The sequence below is a fragment of the Ursus americanus genome, chromosome 31, assembly GCF_024610735.1.
Source record: "Ursus americanus isolate L20-20 chromosome 31, mUrsAme1.1.p, whole genome shotgun sequence".
NCBI classification, from domain to species: Eukaryota; Metazoa; Chordata; class Mammalia; order Carnivora; family Ursidae; genus Ursus; species Ursus americanus.
This window is the reverse complement of record NC_142157.1, coordinates 13978181-14002438: the sequence shown is the minus strand read 5'-3', so window position 1 is coordinate 14002438 and position 24258 is coordinate 13978181. Positions and strand designations below refer to the sequence as shown.

The 24258-nt window shown below is 36.3% G+C and overlaps 1 protein-coding gene across 1 annotated transcript in view; it reads right to left on the bottom strand.

The window, feature by feature from the left end:
- The window catches only part of LOC123778138 (ATP-dependent zinc metalloprotease YME1L1), a 51355-nt gene that overhangs the window by 8492 nt on the left and 18605 nt on the right, over positions 1 to 24258 (bottom strand). Inside the window, exons 5-18 of the mRNA XM_045775349.2 lie at positions 21715 to 21824; positions 19804 to 19954; positions 19315 to 19398; positions 16802 to 16884; positions 12595 to 12685; positions 9082 to 9234; positions 8150 to 8282; positions 7198 to 7260; positions 6088 to 6200; positions 4392 to 4547; positions 3703 to 3854; positions 2933 to 3059; positions 2766 to 2839; positions 2050 to 2136 (exon numbers count right to left, since the gene is read on the bottom strand). Coding sequence (XP_045631305.2) covers positions 2050 to 2136; positions 2766 to 2839; positions 2933 to 3059; positions 3703 to 3854; positions 4392 to 4547; positions 6088 to 6200; positions 7198 to 7260; positions 8150 to 8282; positions 9082 to 9234; positions 12595 to 12685; positions 16802 to 16884; positions 19315 to 19398; positions 19804 to 19954; positions 21715 to 21824 — 1577 coding nt within the window. The remainder of the gene's footprint in view (positions 1 to 2049; positions 2137 to 2765; positions 2840 to 2932; positions 3060 to 3702; positions 3855 to 4391; positions 4548 to 6087; positions 6201 to 7197; positions 7261 to 8149; positions 8283 to 9081; positions 9235 to 12594; positions 12686 to 16801; positions 16885 to 19314; positions 19399 to 19803; positions 19955 to 21714; positions 21825 to 24258) is intronic.

Genomic DNA, 24258 nt, shown 5'->3' with positions numbered 1-24258 from the left:
GATTTCACCAATTTATTCAATCTAAATGGCCAGAAAAGATCTACTTTTCTATTCTCTTATTTGGCAACAACCTACCTGTCTGTGACAACTATACCACTGTAAAATGAGTTTACCAACACCAGGAAGCATAAGTCATATAAACATAACACAATTAAAAATAAACATCATTAGACATTCTGAATAAAACTGTTACGGTCAAGTGAAATCATCAAATTAAAGAAAACATAAAGTATTATAAATACGTCATGAATATTGAAACTAATAACCAAGGATGAAGCAGTATTAACTTTAAAAACTGCATTGGAATGAAACCTTTACACTGTAACATGTGAGACTACGGTAAGGTTTTTACATTTTGAAGTTTCATCATTTCCCTTAATAACAATATAAGTGTGCCATCTAGTGGAAAGAGTATCTACTGCCTTCCCAATCTTAACATTTCAGAAAAGTATTAGAGCAAAGAAAGTAATTCCAATGCTCTAAGCATACTAGAGTAGAGAATTTACTCAAAATAACATAAATAGTAAAGGAAAGAGAATGAAGATTCAGGCAAGGCAGAGAGAATTCCTCTTCTGAAATACCTTCTAAACCTTTCCATTATATAAACTTTTTTTTTAAAAGATTTTTTTAATGTATTCATTTGAGAGAGAGACAAAGCCCAAGCAGGGGGAGAGGCAGAAGCAGACTCCCCACTGAGCTGGGAGCCTGACATGGGGCTCAATCCCAGGACATGGAGATCATAACCTGAGCAGAAGGCAGACGCTTAACCATCTGAGCCACCCAGGTGCCCCTACATAAACTATAAACTTTTCATATACTTAATGACTTTAAAGCATTTTCTACCTCCCTGAGTTAATCAAAACCTGGCCCTCCTGGGGGAGACTCCTAAGCCCTCAAGTGGCAGCTACTGGTTCACTCTTATCCCAGACATTTCAGGGTAAAGAGGTGGGCTCTTTGTTCCCCTCACCACTGACAAACCATTACTATACTACCCTTTTCTATAAAGCATGATTCCTTTGAAGTTTACACCATCTGACTGTAGCCCTATTCAACATGCTTCATTTTGCCATCTACTACCCTAATTAGAGTTCTCATTAGCTAGACTTTCTGGCATTTAGCTCAGTCTTTTCCATTCCAAGACCTGCCTTCATGCACATCCAAATGGAATGCACATATCCAACCTCTGCACTAAGCACCAGACCCACGTAGCTCTCCCAACTTGAAATCTTCACTAAGACACCCCAAATTCAGTATGTATAAAACTCAGCTCACAATCTACATACTTCCCCACCTTAGGCCGTCATCAGTGCTTTCTCAGTAAATGGCACATACAACTATACAGCTGCATGAGGCAGAAACAGCTTTGTATTTAATTTAGCTGCTCTCTCGCCCAAACATCACAAAGGCACTTTGATTCCACTAGATCAGTATCTCTTGAAACGCATTTATTTTTCTCAATTTCTACTCTCACTGCCCTAATCCAAGCATCTGCTGTACCATGAGGAGATTCCACAGTACCTACTAACTGACCTCACTGAACCTCTGCTCACATATTCTGTACTGGACACTGCGATAAAAAAGACTTTTGTTTTCAAAGACCTCTGTGCTTTATTTGCAGCACACGCACACAGCTAGGCACAAAGCAAATATTTGTTGAATAAAATATATATCAGAGAGAAAAACCAATAAAGACTCAAATAATCAATATCCCCTATTCTAACAACTCTTTATGATTTTACAGAAGTAGTATATACATAATTACTGATATAAACTATTCTTTTTTTTTTATAATGATTTTTTATTATATTATGTTAGTCACCATACAGTATAAACTATTCTTAGCCTACGGCCAGAATAAAATAAAGATACAGTCTATGACCAGAGGCTCCCAAACAACATATTGAAATCACGGTTTCAACAGTGCACTTATTCTCTTTATTATATAGAGTGACATTTCTAAACAGGGGATAACCATTATCTTCTGGTAGCACCTAACTATTTAGGCACATTATGACTAGGTAAATAAGCACAGAAAAATATGATCATTACCCTTAGAAGGATTCTAATTTCTTGTTCAATAGCAGATTGAGTTTCTGGACTCAGTTTCCCAGTATCACTATAGGTCATAACTCCAAGCTAAAATAAACGAAAAGAAAGAAATTGAACAGAAAAACCCTAAACCACTAGTAAATGTAATCAAGGAAATACTATCCTATACTTAAGGAAACATCATGGGGGCAAGGAAGAAATTCAATATAAAAACACCCTTGAGGGCAAGGAAATTTCATCATTCTGAAATTAAAAGTATGAGCAAGAGAGAAAATTTAAAATCCTATGTATGGTTCTGTGTACCTTCTTAGAAAACCTTTGCAGCTATTCCAAATCCAGAAATCCACAATGTTGTGTATTGGAAGTGCTTTATGAAGTCATAGTGATAATGTAGGAGAGTGAAATATGTGGAAAGCGTAAAGTAAGCAAGCCCAGCAAACAGGTGTTTTATGTCATACGAACAGAAACAGAGTATCTTATCATTTGCTTAACTCACGAGATACTGTTCTTGTCCAAGCAGCTAGAATGGAAAGTGAATACTATATTTTATTACTCAAAAAGTAATGTTTAGTTTAGAATAAGCTGTGGCAAATCTACTTGGAATGAGACACGGGAATAGTATATGGTACCAATTTATAATGAGAACCCTCTCTCATAAAGAGACACTTGGCAAACCGTCATTTGATACATGAGGAAGGGTTAAAATTAGCTATTACCTTTTCACTCATTCCAAATTTGGTAACCATCCGCTTTGCTATTTTAGTTGCATTATCAAAATCACTGGAAGCACCTAAAATTTAAAAATATACACAGAGCTCAATTTTTTAAAATATTTTTAAATCAGCAAGCACAATTTGAACTAAAGCCATTCTTTACAGCCAACCTGTTGTGATATGGTCAGTTCCAAATACAAGCTCCTCAGCCACTCTTCCTCCCATACTAACATCCATCTGTGCAAGCAGCTGAGCTCTAGTTTCATTCCATCTGTCATTCTCAGGCAACAGGGACACCTAGACAATTGAAAACAAAGAAAAACTTCAGACACAGTTTGAAATACTTATTAATAATCAAATTATCACTTGGCTCTCACTATAGTACTTAATATCATGATGCTGACAGCTCAAAGACATTTAGTAGAGATGGTCTCAGGTGACTAATGACAAAACTGGCAATATACAAAATAAGAAAAACTCTTTATGAAGCAAAAGTTCATTTTATATGTAATAAGTATATAATGCTGCAATAGGATGGAATTATACCCAGGTGCACAAAAATGCTTAAAATGTCTATCATTAGAAAGATATGAAAATGAAACTTGTACTCAGAAAAATCTTAGAAAAACTATGGAACCACTGACATAGTTTCTTTGTGGAGGGAAAAGAGCAATTACATATTTAAGAATGACACTTTGTTGTTATTCCAGATTTAAATTTCATAATGTAAATATATATGTGAAATATTAATATTCTTTATTAGCAGGTAAGTTTCATGAGTATCTCTGATTTCACGATGGTTCAGAATGTTAAAGAAGAAAGTTATCAGCAAACTCAGGAATCAGCTGAATTTTCTTTTTAATTATTTTCATCAACAATTTCCTACATAAGCTTTTGGAGAGTTATTTGAAAGAAAAGAAAAAAACTACAAGATACTTACATGCCCAAGTGTGGGCCCTCGTGGCATGATTGTAGCTTTGTTGATAGGCATTGCATCTTTAGTGTAATATGCAATAATAGCATGACCAGACTCATGATACGCTGTGATGGTTTTGTTTTTGTTATCAATTTCCACGCTTCTACGTTCAGGCCCTAAGGATAAAAATTTAATTGAATAAAATTGTTCCGTTAGGAAAATATACTTAGATGAATGGAACCTACTTGCCTTTAAGTAATTCTGAGAGTGACATGACTTAATGTTATTAAGTATTTTAAACCACAACAATGTGCCAACTGATAACCAAAATTGTAAGAGCTGTCATCTTACTCCTTACTATCAACAAGGAAAGTTAAATTCTATTTCCAGGAAATAAATTTAAACAAGGAATGTCATAACTAACCTGTTCTGAAGCCGATTCAAGATTTAAAATCAAATACTGAAAATCAGTAAAATTATTCTTTTATCAGCAATATCAGACAAGAGGAAACTCCCTGCCCCCAAACAGTATAATCATATAAACTATGTTTGTTCTGTACGAGGCCCAATTGTGTGGCTATTTTTGAGTATGTATTTTCTTGTTCCTGTACCTTTCTTTTTTATAACCTTTTTCTCAAAAAGAAAAATTTACTCTCTAACATAATGAACAGTGTAAGACAGGGAAAAAAGAAAAAAGGGGAGAGAAAACCTACCCATTAGAATTTTATCTTTGGAAAACTCTAGTTCCTTCATGGTAACCATTTCTTTTCCATCAACAGCTGCCTTCAATGCAGCCTGGTTCACAAGATTCTCCAACTCTGCTCCAGAAAAGCCAACAGTCCCTCGAGCTATAATTTCTGGATCAACAGCTACGTAGACAAACACAATATTAAAATTCCAAAACAACTCTTCACGAACAACTCACACTCCAAAAGAAAAAAGAAAACAGCCATCCTGAACTAGAACTTAAAATATTTGTTTCACTGTAACAACAAAATAAACTTACTTTTTCTAAAGGCAAAAGTGAAAATTGCCATTAATATATCATTAAAATTACCACTGGGACAAATCACAGAAGTTTTTAAATTTAAATAACTGTGAAAAACAAAGAAATGCAGTTGCCAGACATGATTTATAAACCTTCAAATTATGACCTAAATTGTTACTAGCCTAAGCACAAATTGAAAATGTATACTCACAGACAGCATTTTGTTTTCTGAATTTCATCTTGAAATACTTATACATAGGTATTTAGTATTATATGTACATTTGTAAAAAGCTCCCCTTATTTTAAGAAACATATCTGGCTGGGGCGCCTGGGTGGCACAGCGGTTAAGCGTCTGCCTTCGGCTCAGGGCGTGATCCCGGTGTTATGGGATCGAGCCCCACATCAGGCTCCTCCGCTATGGGCCTGCTTCTTCCTCTCCCACTCCCCCTGTTTGTGTTCCCTCTCTCGCTGGCTGTCTCTATCTCTGTCAAATAAATAAATAAAATCTTTAAAAAAAAAAAGAAAAGAAACATATCTGGCTTTACAAATCGATTCACCTATCTTTGAAAATACTGCAGCTTAGGGGAGCCTGGGTGGCTCAGTCATTAAGCGTCTGCCTTCGGCTCAGGGCGTGATCCCAGAGTCCTGGGATCGAGACCCACATCAGGCTCCTCCGCTGGGAGCCTGCTTCTTCCTCTCCCACTCCCCCTGCCTGTGTTCCCTCTCTGGCTGGCTGTCTCTCTCTCCGTCAAATAAATAAATAAAATCTTTAAAAAAAAAAAAAAAGAAAAGAAAAGAAAAAAAGAAAATACTGCAGCTTAATAGCTGCACTTATTACTTAAGTGGGTCCATAATATTTTCATGTGTTTTGTTTTACACTTTGCCTCTTTCGGGCCCAAAGTGATTATATGTGCTCTTTCTACTATTTCAAATTTTACATTCATCTTAAAAACATTTATACGTATCTTTATCTTCAAGTATTATTTATCTGAATACTCTCAAGAAAACATTTTTTTTAAGATTATTTATTTATTTATTGAGTGAGCGAGAAAGAGTACATGAACAGGGGCAGAGGAAGATGGAGACGCAGACTCCCCTGCTGAGCAGGGAACCCAATTCAGGGCTCTATCCCAGAACCCTGGAATCACGACCTGAGCCAAAGGCCCCTGATTAACCAACTGAACCACCCAGGCGCCCCAAGAAAACATTCTTTAGAATCAGGATTCAAATGACAGAATTTACTACATACACAATAATTAAGAAATAAACTTAAAAGGACATATAAATGGAGAGAAAAAAAGGGACATTAAAAAAACTGGCCTTTTGAGAGATTTATCAAGTAAGGACCACAAACAAGGCAGAATGAAATATTACCATTTTATAGAGATAATAATAAAGTTTGTTACTGGAATTAGACTTACACTGATCAAACTTTATTTTATTGAGATACCATTTCAAAATTTCTGTTCGACCTTTAACATCTGGTCTTGGAACTGTAACCTGCATGTCAAAACGACCAGGACGTATTAAGGCACTAAAGGGAGAATATAAGAAGAAAATATAAATTAATAATCGGAGTATGCTGAAAGTCAAATTAAATAGGACACTCTAAAGACAAGATGGAAAGATAATGGCAACCAGAGGTTAGACTGGAGTTTTGTTTTTTAATTTCAGGACAGTTAATATACAGTGCTATATTAGTTTCATGTATATAATATAGTGATTCAACAATTCCACACATCACCCAGTGGTCATCATGACAAGTGCATTCCTTAATCCCCATCACGTTATTTTACCCTAGATTGGAGTTTTGAACATAAATATTCTGATAACTCCTTGTAAAATATGGCTCAAGTAACAGTTTCAATAACCAGAAGGCAGAACAAAGGCTGACAGAGAGAGATCGTACACAACCCTCATAAACAAAAACCTGCAATCCAGTCGCTCAAGAACAATAATTCTAGAGCAGTCTATTGGGAGAGCTACACTGATAGCTTCCAATCATAACCGCTGTAAGTATAGAATGTTAAACTAAGACTTAGGCAAAGATAAAACTACTAGATCAAATTAAAATATGAGTAACTTCTATGATAAAATCAAAAATTTTCAACTATAATGAATTTTATTTTAAAAATGCTTTCCACCACCCCCAAAATCTTGTGATATAAAGTTGTCGGAAGATTCTCTTAACGACTTTACTGAAATTTAATTCACATATCACAGAATTTAAAATAGACAATCCAGTGGTTTTTAATATTATTCAGAGTTGTGCAATTATCAACAATCTAACTCAAGAAGACCTTTACTCCCCTACCCCAAAAGAAACCCCCAGCCACCAACAGTCACTCTCCATTCTTCCCACCCTCTGGCAACAACTAATCTACTTTCTGTTGCCACCAATTTGCTTATTCTGGACATTCCATACAAATAGAATCATATGTGATGTTTTGTGATGGGCTTCTTTACTTTCACAATTCATCCATGTTTCAGTATGTATCAGTACTTGTCAAAAAAAGTCTTTTAATACGTACTTATCTAATGCCTCTGGGAAGTTTGTGGCTCCTATTATGATAACTCCTTCATTGGGTTTAAAACTATTAAAAAAGAAAAAAAGTAACGTTTCACTGAAAATTAAAACAGTACAAATATAAAAATGCTCTACACAAAACTGTTTATCATTAAACTTAGTAACAGTGAAGAAAAGGGACTGATCTTTTTTATACCCAAAATGATAAGACATCTCTATTATTTTTTAAAAGGAACAAATGTTATTAGGCCAGTACACTTCAATAAAATTGCTAACGATAAGTCACAAAGTCCTCTCTGATTACATGCCCTCACAATATTTGTCCTACTTAGGAAGACATGACCTGATAGAAAAGGCCTGGGTACCTAATTTGTGAAAACTTACTCTCAAGTTTACCAATTCAAATTATTCACTCCTAGACTTTCTGTTTGGTTCTAAAATGTCTTAACATGGTTTTAAGAAGTTTTCCCTTCTTTCAAAGCAACCCCACCTCTTGCTCTTTATATTTTAAAAACTGATGCAAACTTTTAATATACCGCAACACTAATTGTGTAGGAACCAACATACACTCTTTACATCTCCAAACAGACTAGTATTCTCAACTGGAATCATCACGTTCCTGTCATAATACAATTAATGAAAGTACAGAGATCACCAGTTAAGAAGAGTTGATACATCAATCACCCCATTCATTAGTAATGGAAAGAACACAACACAGAGAATGCAGCTTGTCTTGACTTCTTGCACAGGGACTACTCTGTTGCTTACATTTTTTCCTATTTTTTTTTTAAGATTTGATTTTTAAGTAATCTCTACACTCCACATGTGGCTCAAATGCACAACTCTGAGATCAAGAGTTGCATGCTCCACTGACTGAGCCAGCCAGATGCCCTGCTATTTCTCGAACGTTTCCAATTATATCACCATATCCCAAAGACAGAGGAAGATTCAATTACCCATCCATTTCAGCAAGAAGTTGATTTATAGTCTGCCTGGAATATGGATGCATTGGAGACTCAATTCGCTTCCCACCAACAGAATCTAATTCATCAATAAATATAACACAGGGAGCATTTGCTTTTGCTTCCCCTAGGAAAAGAGAAAAGATTCAAATAAGTTTAATGAAATCAGTACTTTCTGAACAAAATCATGTAAGTATTAAAAACCTGTAAGACTGTCAAAGCCAACAGAAGATATTCATTCATTAAGGAGAAAATACACACAAGGAGATCTTTTTTTCTTTCTTTTAAAACTGATTTAAGAACAGCAGCCTCAGGGGTGCCTGGGTGGCGCAGTCGTTAAGCATCTGCCTTTGGCTCAGGGCGTGATCCCAGTGTTCTGCAATCGAGCCCCACATCAGGCTCCCCCGCTGGGAGCCTGCTTCTTCCTCTCCCACTCCCCCTGCCTGTGTTCCCTCTCTCGTTGGCCGTCTCTCTCTGTGTCAAATAAATAAATAAAATCTTAAAAAAAAAAAAAAAAAAAAAGAACAGTAGCCTCAGAAAAACAAACTGTACCATACAAGATGATATATAATAAAAACAACGGAGCATTCATTCTTCCAACTGTACAAACCATATACAATCAGATTTGAGGCTAATTATTCTTTAATTACATGCTTTCGAATTAATGAGTAAAATAAAAAGGACAACAACAACAAAAAAACCCCACTTTTCAACAGGCCCCAACCTCATCTAACACTTCTAGCTCTTCCATTTGGGGAAAAAGTACAGTTCTGTTTTAGCTGAAACATTAAATTACCTAAAACCAAAACCCCACAATGGCTAGGTCAGCTATCAGTCATCATCAAGTAGCAAATAAAGGGTAAGAAGTCCTCTTCCCCTAAAATTAACAGAATTTCATATTGTATGAAAGATACATTAAAACATACTAAATAGATTTCTGATACGGCTGGCTCCCACACCCACAAACATTTCATCAAATTCTGATCCAGAAGCATAATAAAATGGAACATCCGCTTCTCCAGCCACAGCTCGAGCAAGAAGTGTCTTTCCTGTCCCTGGTGGTCCAACTAAAAGTATTCCTAAAAGAGAAATAAGAAGAATGATTCAAACTGAAAATAAAAATAAACCCTGATGTGAACCTATAAAACAAATAGTTATTAATTAATATATACATAGTTTTGAGGTAGAAGGCAACATGACCAATATTTTGAAACACAGCAAAACGTATGTCTCTAGTAATGATTCACTTCAGGATCTTTTTCAAAACTAATTTCCCTCTACCATTTACATCTTTAGAGAATGGAATATAATAAACTTATTTATCACTAAACAAGTAAGATAAAATTCACATAAACACAGATTAAGAGATTAAAACAACCAGATGTGACACATGAACTTCTGACTTGATGCTCTTCCATAAAAAACATATTTAAGAAATTCTAGGGACATCTGATGAAAATGTGAAAACATACTGGAGTACAAGATATTAAGGAAATAGTATTTAGTTTTATTTGGTAGGATAAATTATTCTCTTTAAGGATAATGTCCTTATCTTACATGACACATAACAAAGTACTTAGATGTAAAGTAGTTAATGTCTACAGCTTTGTAACTATTCCATGTGTTTGAAAATGTCCATTAACAACAGTACATTTTTCATAAGTTGGAGTAACAGAATTCTCTGGTTTCTACAACTTTTCATTTTTCATTTAAAAAGGCAAAAAAAAATGTATTAATGCTATATTTTAACATAAAAAACTCTTTGTAAAGGAAAGTTGATGAAAAATACCCTTAAGACTATCCCCTCGTATTGCCATGTTATTGTTATTCTTAACTGGTTTAAATCATCATCGTATCAATTTCTGTAGAATATATTTTGGTACCTGAGAATTTTCCCACAATTTTTTAAAATATCCCTTGTGATTAGAAAGAAAAGTGTAACCATTTCATGACTTTAAACATGCTCTTTATGATGTTAGAGTACTGACTTTGACAAATGAAACCTAAATTATAAGAGATTCCTGCGAACAGTTTTATATACTGCTGAACATTGTCAGCAGATATAGTGGGCAGTATGAAAACATACCTTAAATATGAGTACCCCCTTTAACTCACCAATTCCATTTCTAGAATTGGAATCTAGAGTAATGAATAAATAAATGAGTAAATCTAGAATTTATTCTAAGGAGATAAGCATGTGAGTGAAGCCTTGAGACACTAAGATGATCATCAGAGTGCTGATTTTATTATTTTAATTAAACAGCTGATACACAGTTACATTAATTTCAGGTGTACAACATACTGATTTGACAATTTATACATTATGCTGTGCTCACCACAAGTGTAGCTACCACCTGTCACCATACAATACTATTTCAATATCATTGACTATATTTCCTATGCCTTTTATTCCTCTTATTCATTCGACAACTGGAAGTATGTTTCTCCCTTTCCCCCTCACACATTTTGCCCAGTCCCCACATTGTTAATTTTAGCAGCAAAACATCAGAAACCATAAAAGTTTAATATAAGTGATTAAAGCATAGTACAAACATATAGTACAAGGACACCACAAAGCCATTACAATCTTGTACGCAATTCCAGCATATGGTTTTCCCTCACACCAACAAACAATCAACAGCAGTTGGGCATCCTAATATTCAAGTCAATTCTGACGCTACCTACCTGGAGATACATCAAATACCATAAGTTAAGGACTTGGTCCCAAAAGACTTCCTCTACCCCCACCCCTCTCCATGTCATCCACAAGACCAGGTTGTTACCTGTGCTTCTGACTGACAGGCCATAGACAGGAGGTTCCAGTGACCCCTTCCTTGGATTTGATTAATTTGCTCAAATAGCTCAAAGAACTCTGAGAAACAGTCTACTTACTAGATTACTGGTTTATTATAGAAGGATATAACTCAGGAACAGTCAGTCAGATGGAAGAGATGCATAGGGCAAGGAAAGGGAAAAGGACTGCTGAGCTTCTATGCCCTCTCTAGGTATGACACTCTTCCCACATCCCCTCATGTTCACCAACTTAGAAGCTCTCTGAATCCTACCCTTTTGGGTTTTAATGGAGGCCTCATTACATAGGCATAACTGACTCAGCCTCCAGCCACTCCCCTCCCAGGGTAGTCAGGAGGGTGAGACTAAAAGTTCCAGCCCTCTAATCACATGGTTGATTCTCCTGGCCAACAGCTCCTAACCTTCAGTGTGTTCTAAAGTCGCCTCATCAACACAACAGAAGACAAATCTATTGCTGTCATCACTATGAAACTACAAGAAATGGGACTAAGACTAAATATATATTTATTATAAATCACAACAGTCATTAAAAATCCTATTAACTGCGAGAAAACATCAGACAAACTGAGGAACATTCCACAAATTAGTGTGTAGTCTGCACAATTTTTAAGGTCATGAAAGATCCACACCCACTCCCAGAATAAAAGGCTGAGGAGGGGAGCCTAGGTGGCTCAGTCAAACATCTGACTTCGGCTCAGATCATGATAGGGTTATGATATTGAGCCCCGCGTGGGGCTTGCACTCAGTGTAGAGTCTGCTTGAGATTTTCTCTCCCTCTGCCCTCCCCCCCACTGACTCCTGTGCTTGCATGTGTGCAAATAAATAAATAAATAGGCTGAGGAATTTTTTCAGATTAAAGAAAAATCTAGGGGTGCCTGGGTAGCTGGGTCAGGTCATGATCTCAGGCTCCTGGGATTGTGCCCCGTGTCTGCTCTGCACTCAGCAGGGAGTTGGCTTGAGGATTCTCTCTCTGCTCTTCCCCCCGACCTGTTCTCCCTCTCTCTCTTTCTTTAAAATAATTTTTAAAAAAAGATTAAAGAAAAATCTAAATGTATAAACCTGGATTGAGTCCTAAACCTGGGGTTGGGGTGGGGGATGGGAGGACCTCATTACAAAAGATATTAAGAGAAATACAGAAATTTGAATATAACTGAATTTCATAGCAGTTCTGGAACCATGTTAAATTTCCTGATTTTAATAACTATACTGGAGTTATTAAAATAAGAATACAATATTCTTATTTTTAGGAAATACATAACCAATTATTTAGGGTTAAAGAAGCATGATATCTACAACCTACTGTTAAACAGTTTCAAAATACATTTATGCAAAGAAGTGAGCAAATGGGATAAAGTGCTAAAAAACTGTTGAGTTTGGTTAAGAGTACAGAGAGTTCTTTGCACTGTTCACACAACTTAAAGTCTGAAATTGTAACAAAACTCAAAATCTCCCTCCTCTCAAAAAAGATTATATGATGGTATGTTCAGAATGAAGACTTATTTGTAAAATAGCAATTAAGAACTAAACTTAAAGCTTTTAAATCTGGTAAAAATTAAATTAGCAATGGATTACAGTTTTGTTTTTGTTTTTTTTTTATGTCAAGTCATGGTAAAGGGAAGATAACTTACCTTTTGGAAGTTTACCTCCAAGCACAGTAAATTTTTGTGGATTTTTCAAGAATTCAACCACTTCCTGTAACTCTTGTTTAGCTTCCTCCACCTAAAGTGACACAATTTATCAAACAATTCTAAATAATGATTAGATTATCAGGGCCTCCTCTTTGAAAATAGTAAATTTAACTGGAAATTAACCTGAAGGCTCCCTTATAAGTGCACACACAAAAGGGTTTTTACCCAACTCTTTTTGCCAATTACGCGGTCTCCTCACATATCTCAACAAAAAACATTCTTAACTTCTTACGTTTTCAAGAAATACTGCTTCCCCCAGTTAACAAGGACTTATATTCACAATTCTAGTTAAATGTGTCAGCAGCATTTGGTATAAACAGAAAGACTACCTACCTAGTTTCAAATCCAGAACTTTTGACCTGGTTTATAAGCTTCAAGGGCAAATTATGTGGGCTTCAAATATATCAATGAAATGGGAGTCTGTGTTCAAGTTATACCATTAATTTGTGATTATTAGATTATTTTCATTATAAGGAATTACCACTAGATCATAAATGACTTAGTTCCTTACAAATGCCAAAGGATGGAGACTGAAACATAAGCTATAATGTACTGATATTGCCTTGTAAATGGTTGTGGCAAAAACGGTTTAAAAGATTTAATCTCCCAAATAAAAAAATAATGGAGAATTAAGATCCCTCACAAGAATAAAGCTCAATCTGGTCAACAAAGATGGCATGTAAAATATTAGCTCAACTTTAAAAACCCTGATATAAGATTAAGAAAGCTGCCTATCAGGGGCGCCTGGGTGGCTCAGTCAGTTAAGCATTTGCCTTCGGCTCAGGTCATGATCTCAGGGTCCTGGGACTGAGTCCCACATCAGGCTCTCCACTCAGCGGCAGGTCTGCTTCTCCCTCTGCCTCTGTGATCTCTCTCTCGCTCACTCTCTCTCAAATAAATAAAATCTTAAAAAAAAAAAAAAGCTACCTATCAGAAATTAGTCAGTATACAACCGGAAGTAACAAATACAAGTACCTAGAGCCAGAATGATATCAAAGATGAATGCAGAAGAAATAATAGTGGTGGCAGTATGCTGAACTGGAAAGCAAAGACTCTTAGAGACGACAAACCACCATGACTTGACTCTACCACAGAATATAGACCTAGTGTTCTAGACTTCAATTTTTCAAGGAAAAAAAACAGACATCATTAAAAATGTTAAATATCAATTTAAATTAAAAGCGCATTCATGTGTGTACTTTTATGTAGTTATTTTAAATTACACTGGCATAATAATACATTGGCAGCCAATCTATAACCCTACGCTAGACAACTCAGTGGGGAAAAAAAGAACTCAAGTACACTGGTCAGGGTTAAAAAGAAACTACGTGACAAGAAGTGTACTAAGACATGAAACATCTCTGGGCTGAAGGGCATTATGAAAATCTAGAATCAAACTCATGACTCTTAGATTCCTAGATAATTGTCGAGGACCATTTCTAGAAGTGTACAATCATTAAAGAGTAAAAAGGTTTTTTTTTTTTTTAGGCTTAGAATGGTCTTTGAAAATTACTGATTGAATTATTAAAACTTGATAAAATGTAAAGTTAACAGTTGTAAGTAAAGCTCTGTCCACTCCTAAGGAGAAATGCATACATATGTTCACCAAGAAACATAAAAACTATTCACAATAGCACTCTTTAGGCCAAAACTAGAAACAACCCAATGTCTACCTAATGTAGAATATACAATATTGTGATATTCATAGAATACTATGCAATGGGGATGGATGAAGTACAACTTCACGTAAAAACATGGATGGATCTCACAAACATCATGTTGAGTGAAAGAAGCCATATACACTACATGTATTATGTTTATGTAAAATTCAAAAGCAGGCCAAACTGATGTATGTTATGAGACAGAACGACAATTATGCTTGCGGTGGGAAGAAAGGGACACTAGGAAGTTTCTGGTAGTATTTTATTTCTTGAGCTGGATGCCAATAATATACTGAGTTCGCTGTGTGAAAATTTATTAAGGTATAGATGTGTGATTTGTGCAGTTCTGTATGAATGCTAAGCTTCAATAAAATTTATGTTTATAAAGAGATTTGGGGGGTGCCTGGGTGGCTCAGTCGGTTAAGCGGCTACCTTGGGCTCAGGTCATGATCTCAGGGTCCTGGGATCAAGCCCCAAATTGGGCTCCATGCTCAGTGGGGAGCCTGCTTCTCCATCTCCCTCTGCCACTCCCCCTGCTTGTGCTCTCTCACACTCTCTCAAATAAATAAATAAAATCTTAAAAAAAAAGCCCCCCCCAAAATAAAATATATATAGATTAAAAAAAAAGACCTGGCTCTTCCTCTATTAAAGTAAGTTTTTTAAATATTCAAAGATATCCATATACTAAAAGAAGGCCAAAATACATTTGGTCAAGGTAATAGATGACTTTAAATTGTAGGAAAAAGGAAAACAGATTAGATGTCACCTACTACTCAAACTACATTTTCTCTGCCGAAGCTCTGTGTCAAGAAAATTCCCAGTTGAGGTATATAAAATCTATATAGAAAAATAGAGTATAGGGATCAAGGCAATGAATGAAGTTGTAATAGCCGTTATTATTATTTTTATGGCAGCTATGTATAAAATTATTCCTACATAACCAGAAATTCTAGGCAAGGAAATGACATTTCTATCCTAGCTCTTTAAGATTTGGTAAAACTGATCACAGGTACCACCTACTGGCATACCTATTTTGGTAAATGTCATAAATTACTTTGATCTATATAAATTTATATTTTATAGCAATGACAGCAATATAAAATTGTTGACAGTAATTATAATATTTGTTTAGATTGGCACAGAAAACTTTGTGACAATCTAAAAACTTTATGAGGTCCCCATTTCTAGTATTATCAGTATGTCTTCTTCAGCTTCGTAATGAGAATTCGACTCATTGCAAAAGAAGTGTAGTATATTGAGGTATATACATTGCAGGGAGAAAGTAAGAAAGCCTTCCTGACCATAATCTCAGCACAGGTTCAATGTAGAGCAGGCTGACTGCACACCTTACACAAAGGGCGAAGGGCCCTCTGCACTAATGAGTCAAGTTTTCAAATACTCAGTGCACCAACCTCTTCCTCAATTATTGCCTTTTTTCAACTCCAACAGGGCTCACAGCTGTTTAAATTGCAAAGGGAAGGGAAGGACCTGAGCCCAAGTATGCAGGGATGTATACCTGGTATAAAACTATCATATTGACTCCTGATACTTTATTCCCTAATAGCTGAGGTTGTGAAAAATATTTATGCATAGAAGGGAACAGAGTGTGGAAAGAGGAAGAGCTCTCATTCTACTCTATATTAAAGCGGCCTTTTTATTGGTGAGCAAACAAGTCAGGCGCATTAATTCTTCAGGATCTTTGCTCTCTCTCTTCCTCTGGCTAGAAGTGTTCTTTGCTCAAATGCATGCATGGTTTAGGCACACCTGGCTGCTCAGTCAGTAGAGCATGTGATTCTTGATCTTAGGATTGTAAGTTCGAGCCCCACATTGGGTGTAGAGTTTACTTAAAAATAAAATCTTAAAAAAAATACATGCATGGTTTACTCCATTATCTTCAAATCTTCACTCAAATCTCACCTTCTCAGTCAATCATACACTGAATACCCCCATTTAAAATTGTGACCTTTCTCTCAAAACTCCCAATCCTCTTTATGCTGCTCCATATTTTTCTCATAATACTTCATCATTGTTGAACATACTCTATTATTTCCTCATATGCAGTATCATTGTCTAGTTTCTGTTAGAATTAACCATCCATGACAGCAGAAATTTATTTCTTCTAACCCAGTATCTGAAAGAGGCCTGGAGACTATGTAGTGAAGCTAAAAGTTACGAGGTTTTAATCATGGCTTGGTCTTTTCCAGTGTCCAGCCCCCATCCAGGAACCCACCAGAGTAGCCTCAGTACAAAAGAAGGAAATTCCTAGGGATTTAGAAACCCTGTGTCAGACATCAGGATCAAAGACCAAACTGTAGAACCAAGACGCGCTTCGTGCTCTTGTCACTTAGGGAATTACAAGAGTTTTAGTGCCTGGAACTGGAGGTAGAGACCAATATATGCATTTTCTATTTTACACCTTTAAAATCAAATATTGGCCTTACATAATAAAAAAATTTGAAGAGAGCAGGGTAAACTTTTTAACTTACTCCTTTAACATGTTCAAAGGTGACATTTTTCATCTGGACAGGATCTACTGCAGAATCAAGCCCCGTTGTTGTCCGGAAGCGGACTAAAGAGAAAAAAAAAGAAATGTTTATATACTTGATAGATTCAAAAAATTCCAACCACCTTATTATTCAGATGTAAGAAAGTACAGAAAAATTATATTTAAGTTTACATACATTAATTCATAGTGAAGTATAGAAACTACATCTTCTGGATTTCTAGACCATGTTCAAGGAATAAATGACTCACATTAAAATGACATCTTTATACTTTCCAATTAAAATGAGAAATTATCTCCCTCTTCTGTAATATCTAACAAGAGAAATTTAAACCAATCATTCTCAAACTCCACTGTGCATAAATATCACTTGAGAAATGTTATTAATGCAAGTTCTCAGGCCATGGTCCAGAACTTCTGGTTTGTAGATTTAGGAAAAGGCCCAGGAGAGTTTGCATTTTTATCCATCACCTTAAATTATCCTGATACAACTGGTCAGGGATGCATACTATGAAATACATTGCCTTAAACCTAGCATAAAACCTGGGACTGGCATTTTTTTTTTAAAGGGTAAACCTTAAAAGAGATTATTTCACATTTCATGTAGCCTCCTCCTCTAGCAACTGTTAGTACTTGCCCTCAGATGATATTTATCAGTAATGACATCATTAAGAAAGACAGTGAAAGTTTGGAAGGATAGTAAAATACTTATGATCAACTACAAGGAACTATTACAAAGCTTTCTTAAAACCTCTCCCCTTTGGTTAAACTTCCCTACTAAGAAGATATAAGTGAGTAAATAGAGCAATTTCTAATTTGCTCAGAAAAAGACAAAAATATTGTCTTTAAGACAGAAATTTGGATGCAAAAAAAAAGTAGGCAAAAATACAGAGTTTGTTTTAAACACTTAACATATTAAGCATATACAAAGCTGGAAGAGCAAATGTACTACAGTAATTCTACAACGGACACTAACAGTTTTAGCCCACTAAAATGTTTATTTAAGGATCTACACAGATGGACTTAATAAATAATGCAATTAAATTTGCAGCCAAACCACTTGAACCTTATAAGAAATTAATTACCGAAAGGCAATGCACTTCATAGTTTGATATGTATTTTGCTTAACATAAGAAATTAAGAAGCAAAAACATAATAATCAGAGCTAATCCTACCCCTCCAATATCACACAGTGCCCCTATACTGGTTCTGTTTTGAAAATAAGGAGACAAAAGAAGGTGACTCTATCCATAAAAAGAATATTCTGAGGCGCCTGGGTGGCTCAGTCAGTTAAGCATTTGCCTTCGGCTCAGGTCATGATCTCAGGGTCCTGGGATTGAAACCCACGTCGGGCTCCCTGCTCAACGGGGAGCCTGATTGTCCTTCTGCCTGTTGTTCCCCCTGCTTGTGCTCCCTCTGTATCAAATAAATAAAATCTTAAAAAAAAAAAAAAAAGAATATTCCTGAATGTTAAAATCTCATCTCAGGTTTGATGCCACAAAAAACTTAAAATATCTGGGGTTACATGCAAGTTCTGAGATGAAATCCTGATCCAGATCAACTGATATTCTTTAATTGCACATCAGTTTTTTCTCTCAAGGTAATCAATCATAAAGAACGTAGAGAACATGGGGTAAAAACTGAATAGCTGAGAAAGCAATAGGAACCACTTAAAACAGACATTACTACTTCATTTTAGACTGGCAAACTGAGAAAATATGAGACTCGTTTAAGGCAATTTTTAATTGTATACTAAATTTATACATATATTTTTAAGATTTTATTTATTTGAGAGGGGGAAAGAGAAAGCACACAGTGGGGGGAGGGACAGAGGCAAAAGGAGGCGCAGAGTCCCCACTGAGCAGGGAGCCGATGCGGGGCTTGATCCCAAGACCCTGCGATCATGACCTGAGCCGAAGGCAGACCCTGAACCAACTGAGCCACCCAGGCACCACAAATTTTTATGTATTTATATATTATATATAAATTTTTCATTAATTTATTAGTGTGTCTTTGAAATAGGGGACTATTTCACTTTGTATTGCTATTATAAAATTCTCCTACATGTTTTTTAAATTTTTAACTGGACAGGTATAACTTTTTAGAAGTCTGGAAAACTAATAGAAGCTAATCTAACAGTTTTGCTGTAACATAATCCTTGGGACTTCAACAAAATATTATTTTCTCAAAAATAAAACTTGAAATTTGTACAGTCTGAAGAGACTTTTCCTGTAATCTACAAAGCAATGTAAACATGAGCCCTGTCAACGCAGACGGCATGTAACCGTAACAGATTAAAACTTTTCTACTTCAATGCAAAAAACAATCTCAAATTGACCCAATCTGTGAAGTGCTGACTTAGGAAAGAAAGGCCTAGATATTATAATGGTAAATGCTTCCTCTCTCCTAAGTCTAAGGCAGACTAACGAAGAAAAAAAAAATCGAGTATTTAAAAGATTAAAAAAAAAAAGTCAGATAAATAAAAAGAGTCTTTACCAGATAAAAATGGGTTTTTTAAGAGTCCATAAATGCCAAACAGCAGCAGAACAAAGAGAATCAGACGAGTTCGTCTCAGAGAATCTGGAGGAGGAAAAAAGAACCCTAAATCAAATGACAACAATGACAAATGACAGCTTGATGTAGAGCAAGCATTAGGTTATAGATGGTAATCATATTCCATCACGCGCAATTTTGGAACCTGGCATTCTTTTATACAACTGCCATGATTTCCTTTCAGCACTCTGTTATCAAAAACTTCATGAAGGCACTCATGCTTCTGTTCTTGACTTTGGTTCTCATTTAAGAAAAGGGAAAGTACCAACAGATATTTCCATTTTGACACAGCTTAAGTTACAAATATAAAGGAATATAACCAATGAAAAGGTGCACACTTGTTAGAAAAAAATATTTGTAATCACTTAAAGGTAGGACTATAACTTCCTTTAGATATTCTTCCCCAATATGGATGGTGTTAAATCCACTTACCATTGGTTTTTTGCGTTAGTGCTTGAGCTTTCAGAAAACCCTCTGCAAAACCAGTTTTAAATGCATCTTGGTGAGCTTCAGGTATATTTTTGGTTTTCATGAGTTTGTCCAAGCTCTCAACATCTGTTCCTCTGTCCCGCAAAAGGAACCCCTAAGTACACAAACAGTGCATCAGTACTGACTATATAGATAACACTGCCCAATAATGTAATGATCACTCACAAAAAAATTCATTCAAAAATTCTAAAATTTCTGATTTTTATTGTCCATGAGAAGAATTACACTAAGATTCAACAATAAATTACTTAATCATTGGCTAGGAAACTAACTTTGGACCTTACACTTGCATCAATTGATTAATATAAAGAAATTCTCTGTAAGAACACTATACTGAAAACAACAGGTCGCATGTGGACTTAGGGTTCTGATGGCTTGATGTTCACACTCCTTTATCTCTACTACAGGAAAAACCTCATTAATTAAATGTTTATACTTGGCCTTGCAGAAGTTCTGAAAATGTAAAGATAAATAATCAATGATCTGAATGTTCTCAGTCTACTGGGGAGAGATACACAAATAACTAATTTTTTGAAATCATTTTGATATTATGCTAGAAGTGCTAGGTCTGGGGGTGCCTGGGTGGCTCAGTCGGTTAAGCATCTGACTCTTGGTTTCAGCTCAAGTCATGATTTCAGAGTCATGGGATCAGCCCCAACACTGGGCTCTGAGCTCAGCAAGGAGTCTGCTGAAGATTCTTTCCCCTTTCTTTCCCTCTGCCACCCTGCTACTCCTCCTCCGTTCACATGCAACAAATAAATAAAATCTTAAAAAAAGAAAAAGAAAGAGGTTCTAGGTCTGGTGGTAAAATAAATGCTACCTCAGGAAGTCAGGAAAGGCATTACAGAGAAGAGGATTTCTAAACCACAGGGAACACAAAGCATAAACAATTTGACATAGCCATGAAATAACGGGCTTTAGCACTCAGAATTGCAAGCAATCTTGTATGACAGGACTTTAAAATGCCAAGAGACAAGCAGAGTAGAGGTTCAGAGGGGGAGCCATACTGAAAGATGAGAACAGAAAAATGGCAGGCAGAGGCCAAATGGATACTACAGCAGGAACCTGACAATAAAGCAGAGGAATACAATTATTACATTAAAACATTTTAGAAAGATGGTGGGTTAGTGGCAGTTTGAAGGCTGGACTGAAGGTAACAAAACTAAAGGCTAGAAGACTAAGGGGCGCCTGGGTGGCTCAGTCAGTTAAGCATCTGACTCAACTTCCACTCAGTCATGATCTCGGGGTCATGAGATCGAGCCTCACAATGGGCTCCACACTCAGTTGGGCTCCACGCTCAGCACAGAATCTGCCTGAGATTCTCTCTCTCCCTCCCCCAAGCATGTGTCCCCACGCGTGCTCTCTCTCTCTTAAATAAATTCTTAAAAAATAAATAAATAAAGGCAAGGAGACTAAATGAATGTTTACTAGAGTCCCTTAGGCAAAAAATTGTTATAGTCCATCTATGCAGTGGAACTGGGGATGAAAAGAGACAGATCTAAGAAATATTTAAGAGGCTGGATCAATAGGACTTCAGTGATTAGTGGATGTGACAGGAGAGAGAAGATGAACAAATCAAAGTTGATCACCAGGTTTCTAGCTTGGGCGGATGCTATTCATTAACATAGAGAACACACAGGTAGGTGTTTAGGGAAAAAAACAAAAGGAGATGTCTAATAGGCCAAAGGAGAGACATGACTGGGGCACTCAGAAGAGTTGTATGGTAATGATTACACAGGTTATTAATCCTTTAGAAAATCAACTGACCAATAAAAGAAATCAGATACTGAAGGTTCTCATTTCAGTAATCTGAGAATTATTGCTTTTTTAAACAACAAAAAAATGTCTAATTACCTTTACAAATGATGGTGCTATATGCTGTGTCTCTGCTAATCTTTCAGAGGTGGACTGTAAACGTCGAGTTCTTGATTTCAAAGTTTTAAAACCCCGAGACTGTATGAAAACTGAATAGGACAGTATCACATTTACTTCTCGTTTGCAAATTTTTACAAGAAAAATACCTAGGATTCAAAATTGACACCAAGCCCATACATCCTAAGTTTATTATCTCATTTTTTAACACAGTTCTTTGCCTGACACTTCACTACCCTGGTAATTAGTCATTAAAATAGATTGAATCTATAAAATAACTTTATACTCTCTTGGTAATTTTAAAATATGAAAAAAAAAAACCCAATCATGAGTATCAAATAAAAATCAGTGTCTAATTCCTCAAACCCCAATCGCTCTTCCCAGAAGTGACCACCGTTAACAATTTCATGACTGGGGTGCCTAGGTGGCCCATTCGGTTTAGCGTCCGACTCCTCATTTCAGCTCAAGTCTTGATCTCAGGGTTCTGAGTTCAAGCCCGCATTGGGCTCCACACTGGGCATGGAGCCTACTTAAAATAAAAATAAAAATAAAAGAATAAAAGCTTTGAAAAACAATTTCATGACTACACTTCTATGCATTTAAACACGTTCTTTCTATAAAAATAGTATATCATTTTTTGCAATTATCTTCTTGCCCTTAACAATAAATATATCATGGATATTTTTCAGAACAGGTCAGACAGTACATTCAATTTAATGGCTCTTAATATTTTTCCAATTTATCAGTGTATAGCAATTTGAATATTCAACCACTTTTCTACTATGGACATTAGTAGTATTTTCTTACTGCTAAAAATGCTTCAGTTAAAATTCTTGTACATATCATCTTCAAAGCTAAACTGTGAGGTTTGAATTATTTAACACTAAGAAACTGCACTCTAAAAAGCTGTTACTGATTTATATACCCACCAATGAATAGGAGTATCCTTTTCTCCACATCCTTTGCAACACAGATTAATATAAATTTTTATTTTTTTAATTTTCTAAAGATTTTATTATCTGTCAGAGAAAGCACAAGCAGGGGAAGCCAACAGGCAGAGGGAGAAGCAGGCTCCCCACTGAGCAAGGAGTGCGATGTGGGACTCGATCCCAAGACCCTGGTATCATGACCTGAGCTGAAGGCAGACACTTAACCAACTAAGCCACCCAGGCACCCCTATAAATTTTTTAATTTGTACAAATCTGATAGACAAAAAGCAGTGTCTTGTTTTAATTTGCATTTCAGATTATAAATGAGGGAAAGTTTTGAAAAACTTTTACTTTCTTTGAATATTTTCTTTAGTAAATTATCACTCATAATCTTTCCCATTTTCATGTATAAAAGGATGCATGTTATGTATACCAACTTTAAGTCACATATATTTGAAATATTTAATATCTTTGTCTTTTGATGCAGCAATTTATAAAGTTAATATAGTCCTATCTTTTAATCTTGTGTTTTCTGCATTGTGTTTTGATTAGACAGCCTTATCCTCAAACTAAGATTTTGGAGTCTACTGGGGCACCGGGGTGGCTCAGTCAGTTGAGTGTCCAACTCTAGGTTTTGGCTCAGGTCCTGGTCCTAGGGTCATGGGATTGAGCCCCGTGTCAATTTCCACACTGGGCACGGAGTCTGCTTGGGATTCTATCTCTCCCGTTCCCTCTGCCCCTCCTCTCTCTCTCTCTCCCCTTCTCCAAATAAATCTTAAAAAAAAAAAAAAGGAGGGGCGCCTGGGTAGCGCAGTCGATAAAGCGTCTGCCTTCAGCTCAGGGCGTGATCCCGGCGTTATGGGATCGAGCCCCACATCGGGCTCCTCCGCTATGAGCCTGCTTCTTCCTCTCCCACTCCCCCTGCTGTGTTCCCTCTCTTGCTGGCTGTCTCTGTCAAATAAATAAATAAAATCTTTAAAAAAAAAAAAAAAAAGGAATCTACTGACTTTTAACTTTAGTTCAGACCTTTACCTATTTGGAACTTATTTAAGATTAAAAAAAGAATCTGATTCTCACTAGGCCCAAGTTTATTTTTTTATTTTACTTAGGCCCAAGTTTATTTTTTAATTTAATTTTTTTATTTTTTTAAGATTTTATTTATATATTTGACAGAGAGATAGCACAAGTAGGCAGAGCAGCAGGCAGAAGGAGAGGGAGAAGAGCCTGTCCGCTGAGCAGGGAACCTGACACGGGGATCAATACCAGGACCCTGGGATCATGAACTGAGCCAAAGGCAGCCTTTTAACTGGCTGAACCACCCAGGTGCCCCTTATTTTTTTATTTTTAAGTAATCTCTACACCCAACTTGGGGCTTGAACTCACAACCTCGAGGATCAAGAGTTCATGTTCTACTAAGAAAGCCAAGTGCCGGGGCGCCTGGGTGGCGCAGTTGTCAAGCGTCTGCCTTCGGCTCAGGGTGTGATCCCAGCATTCTGGGATCGAGCCCCGCACCAGGCTCCTTCCTAGGAGCCTGCTTCTTCCTCTCCCACTCCCCCTGCTTGTGTTCCCTCTCTAGCTGGCTGTCTCTGTCAAATAA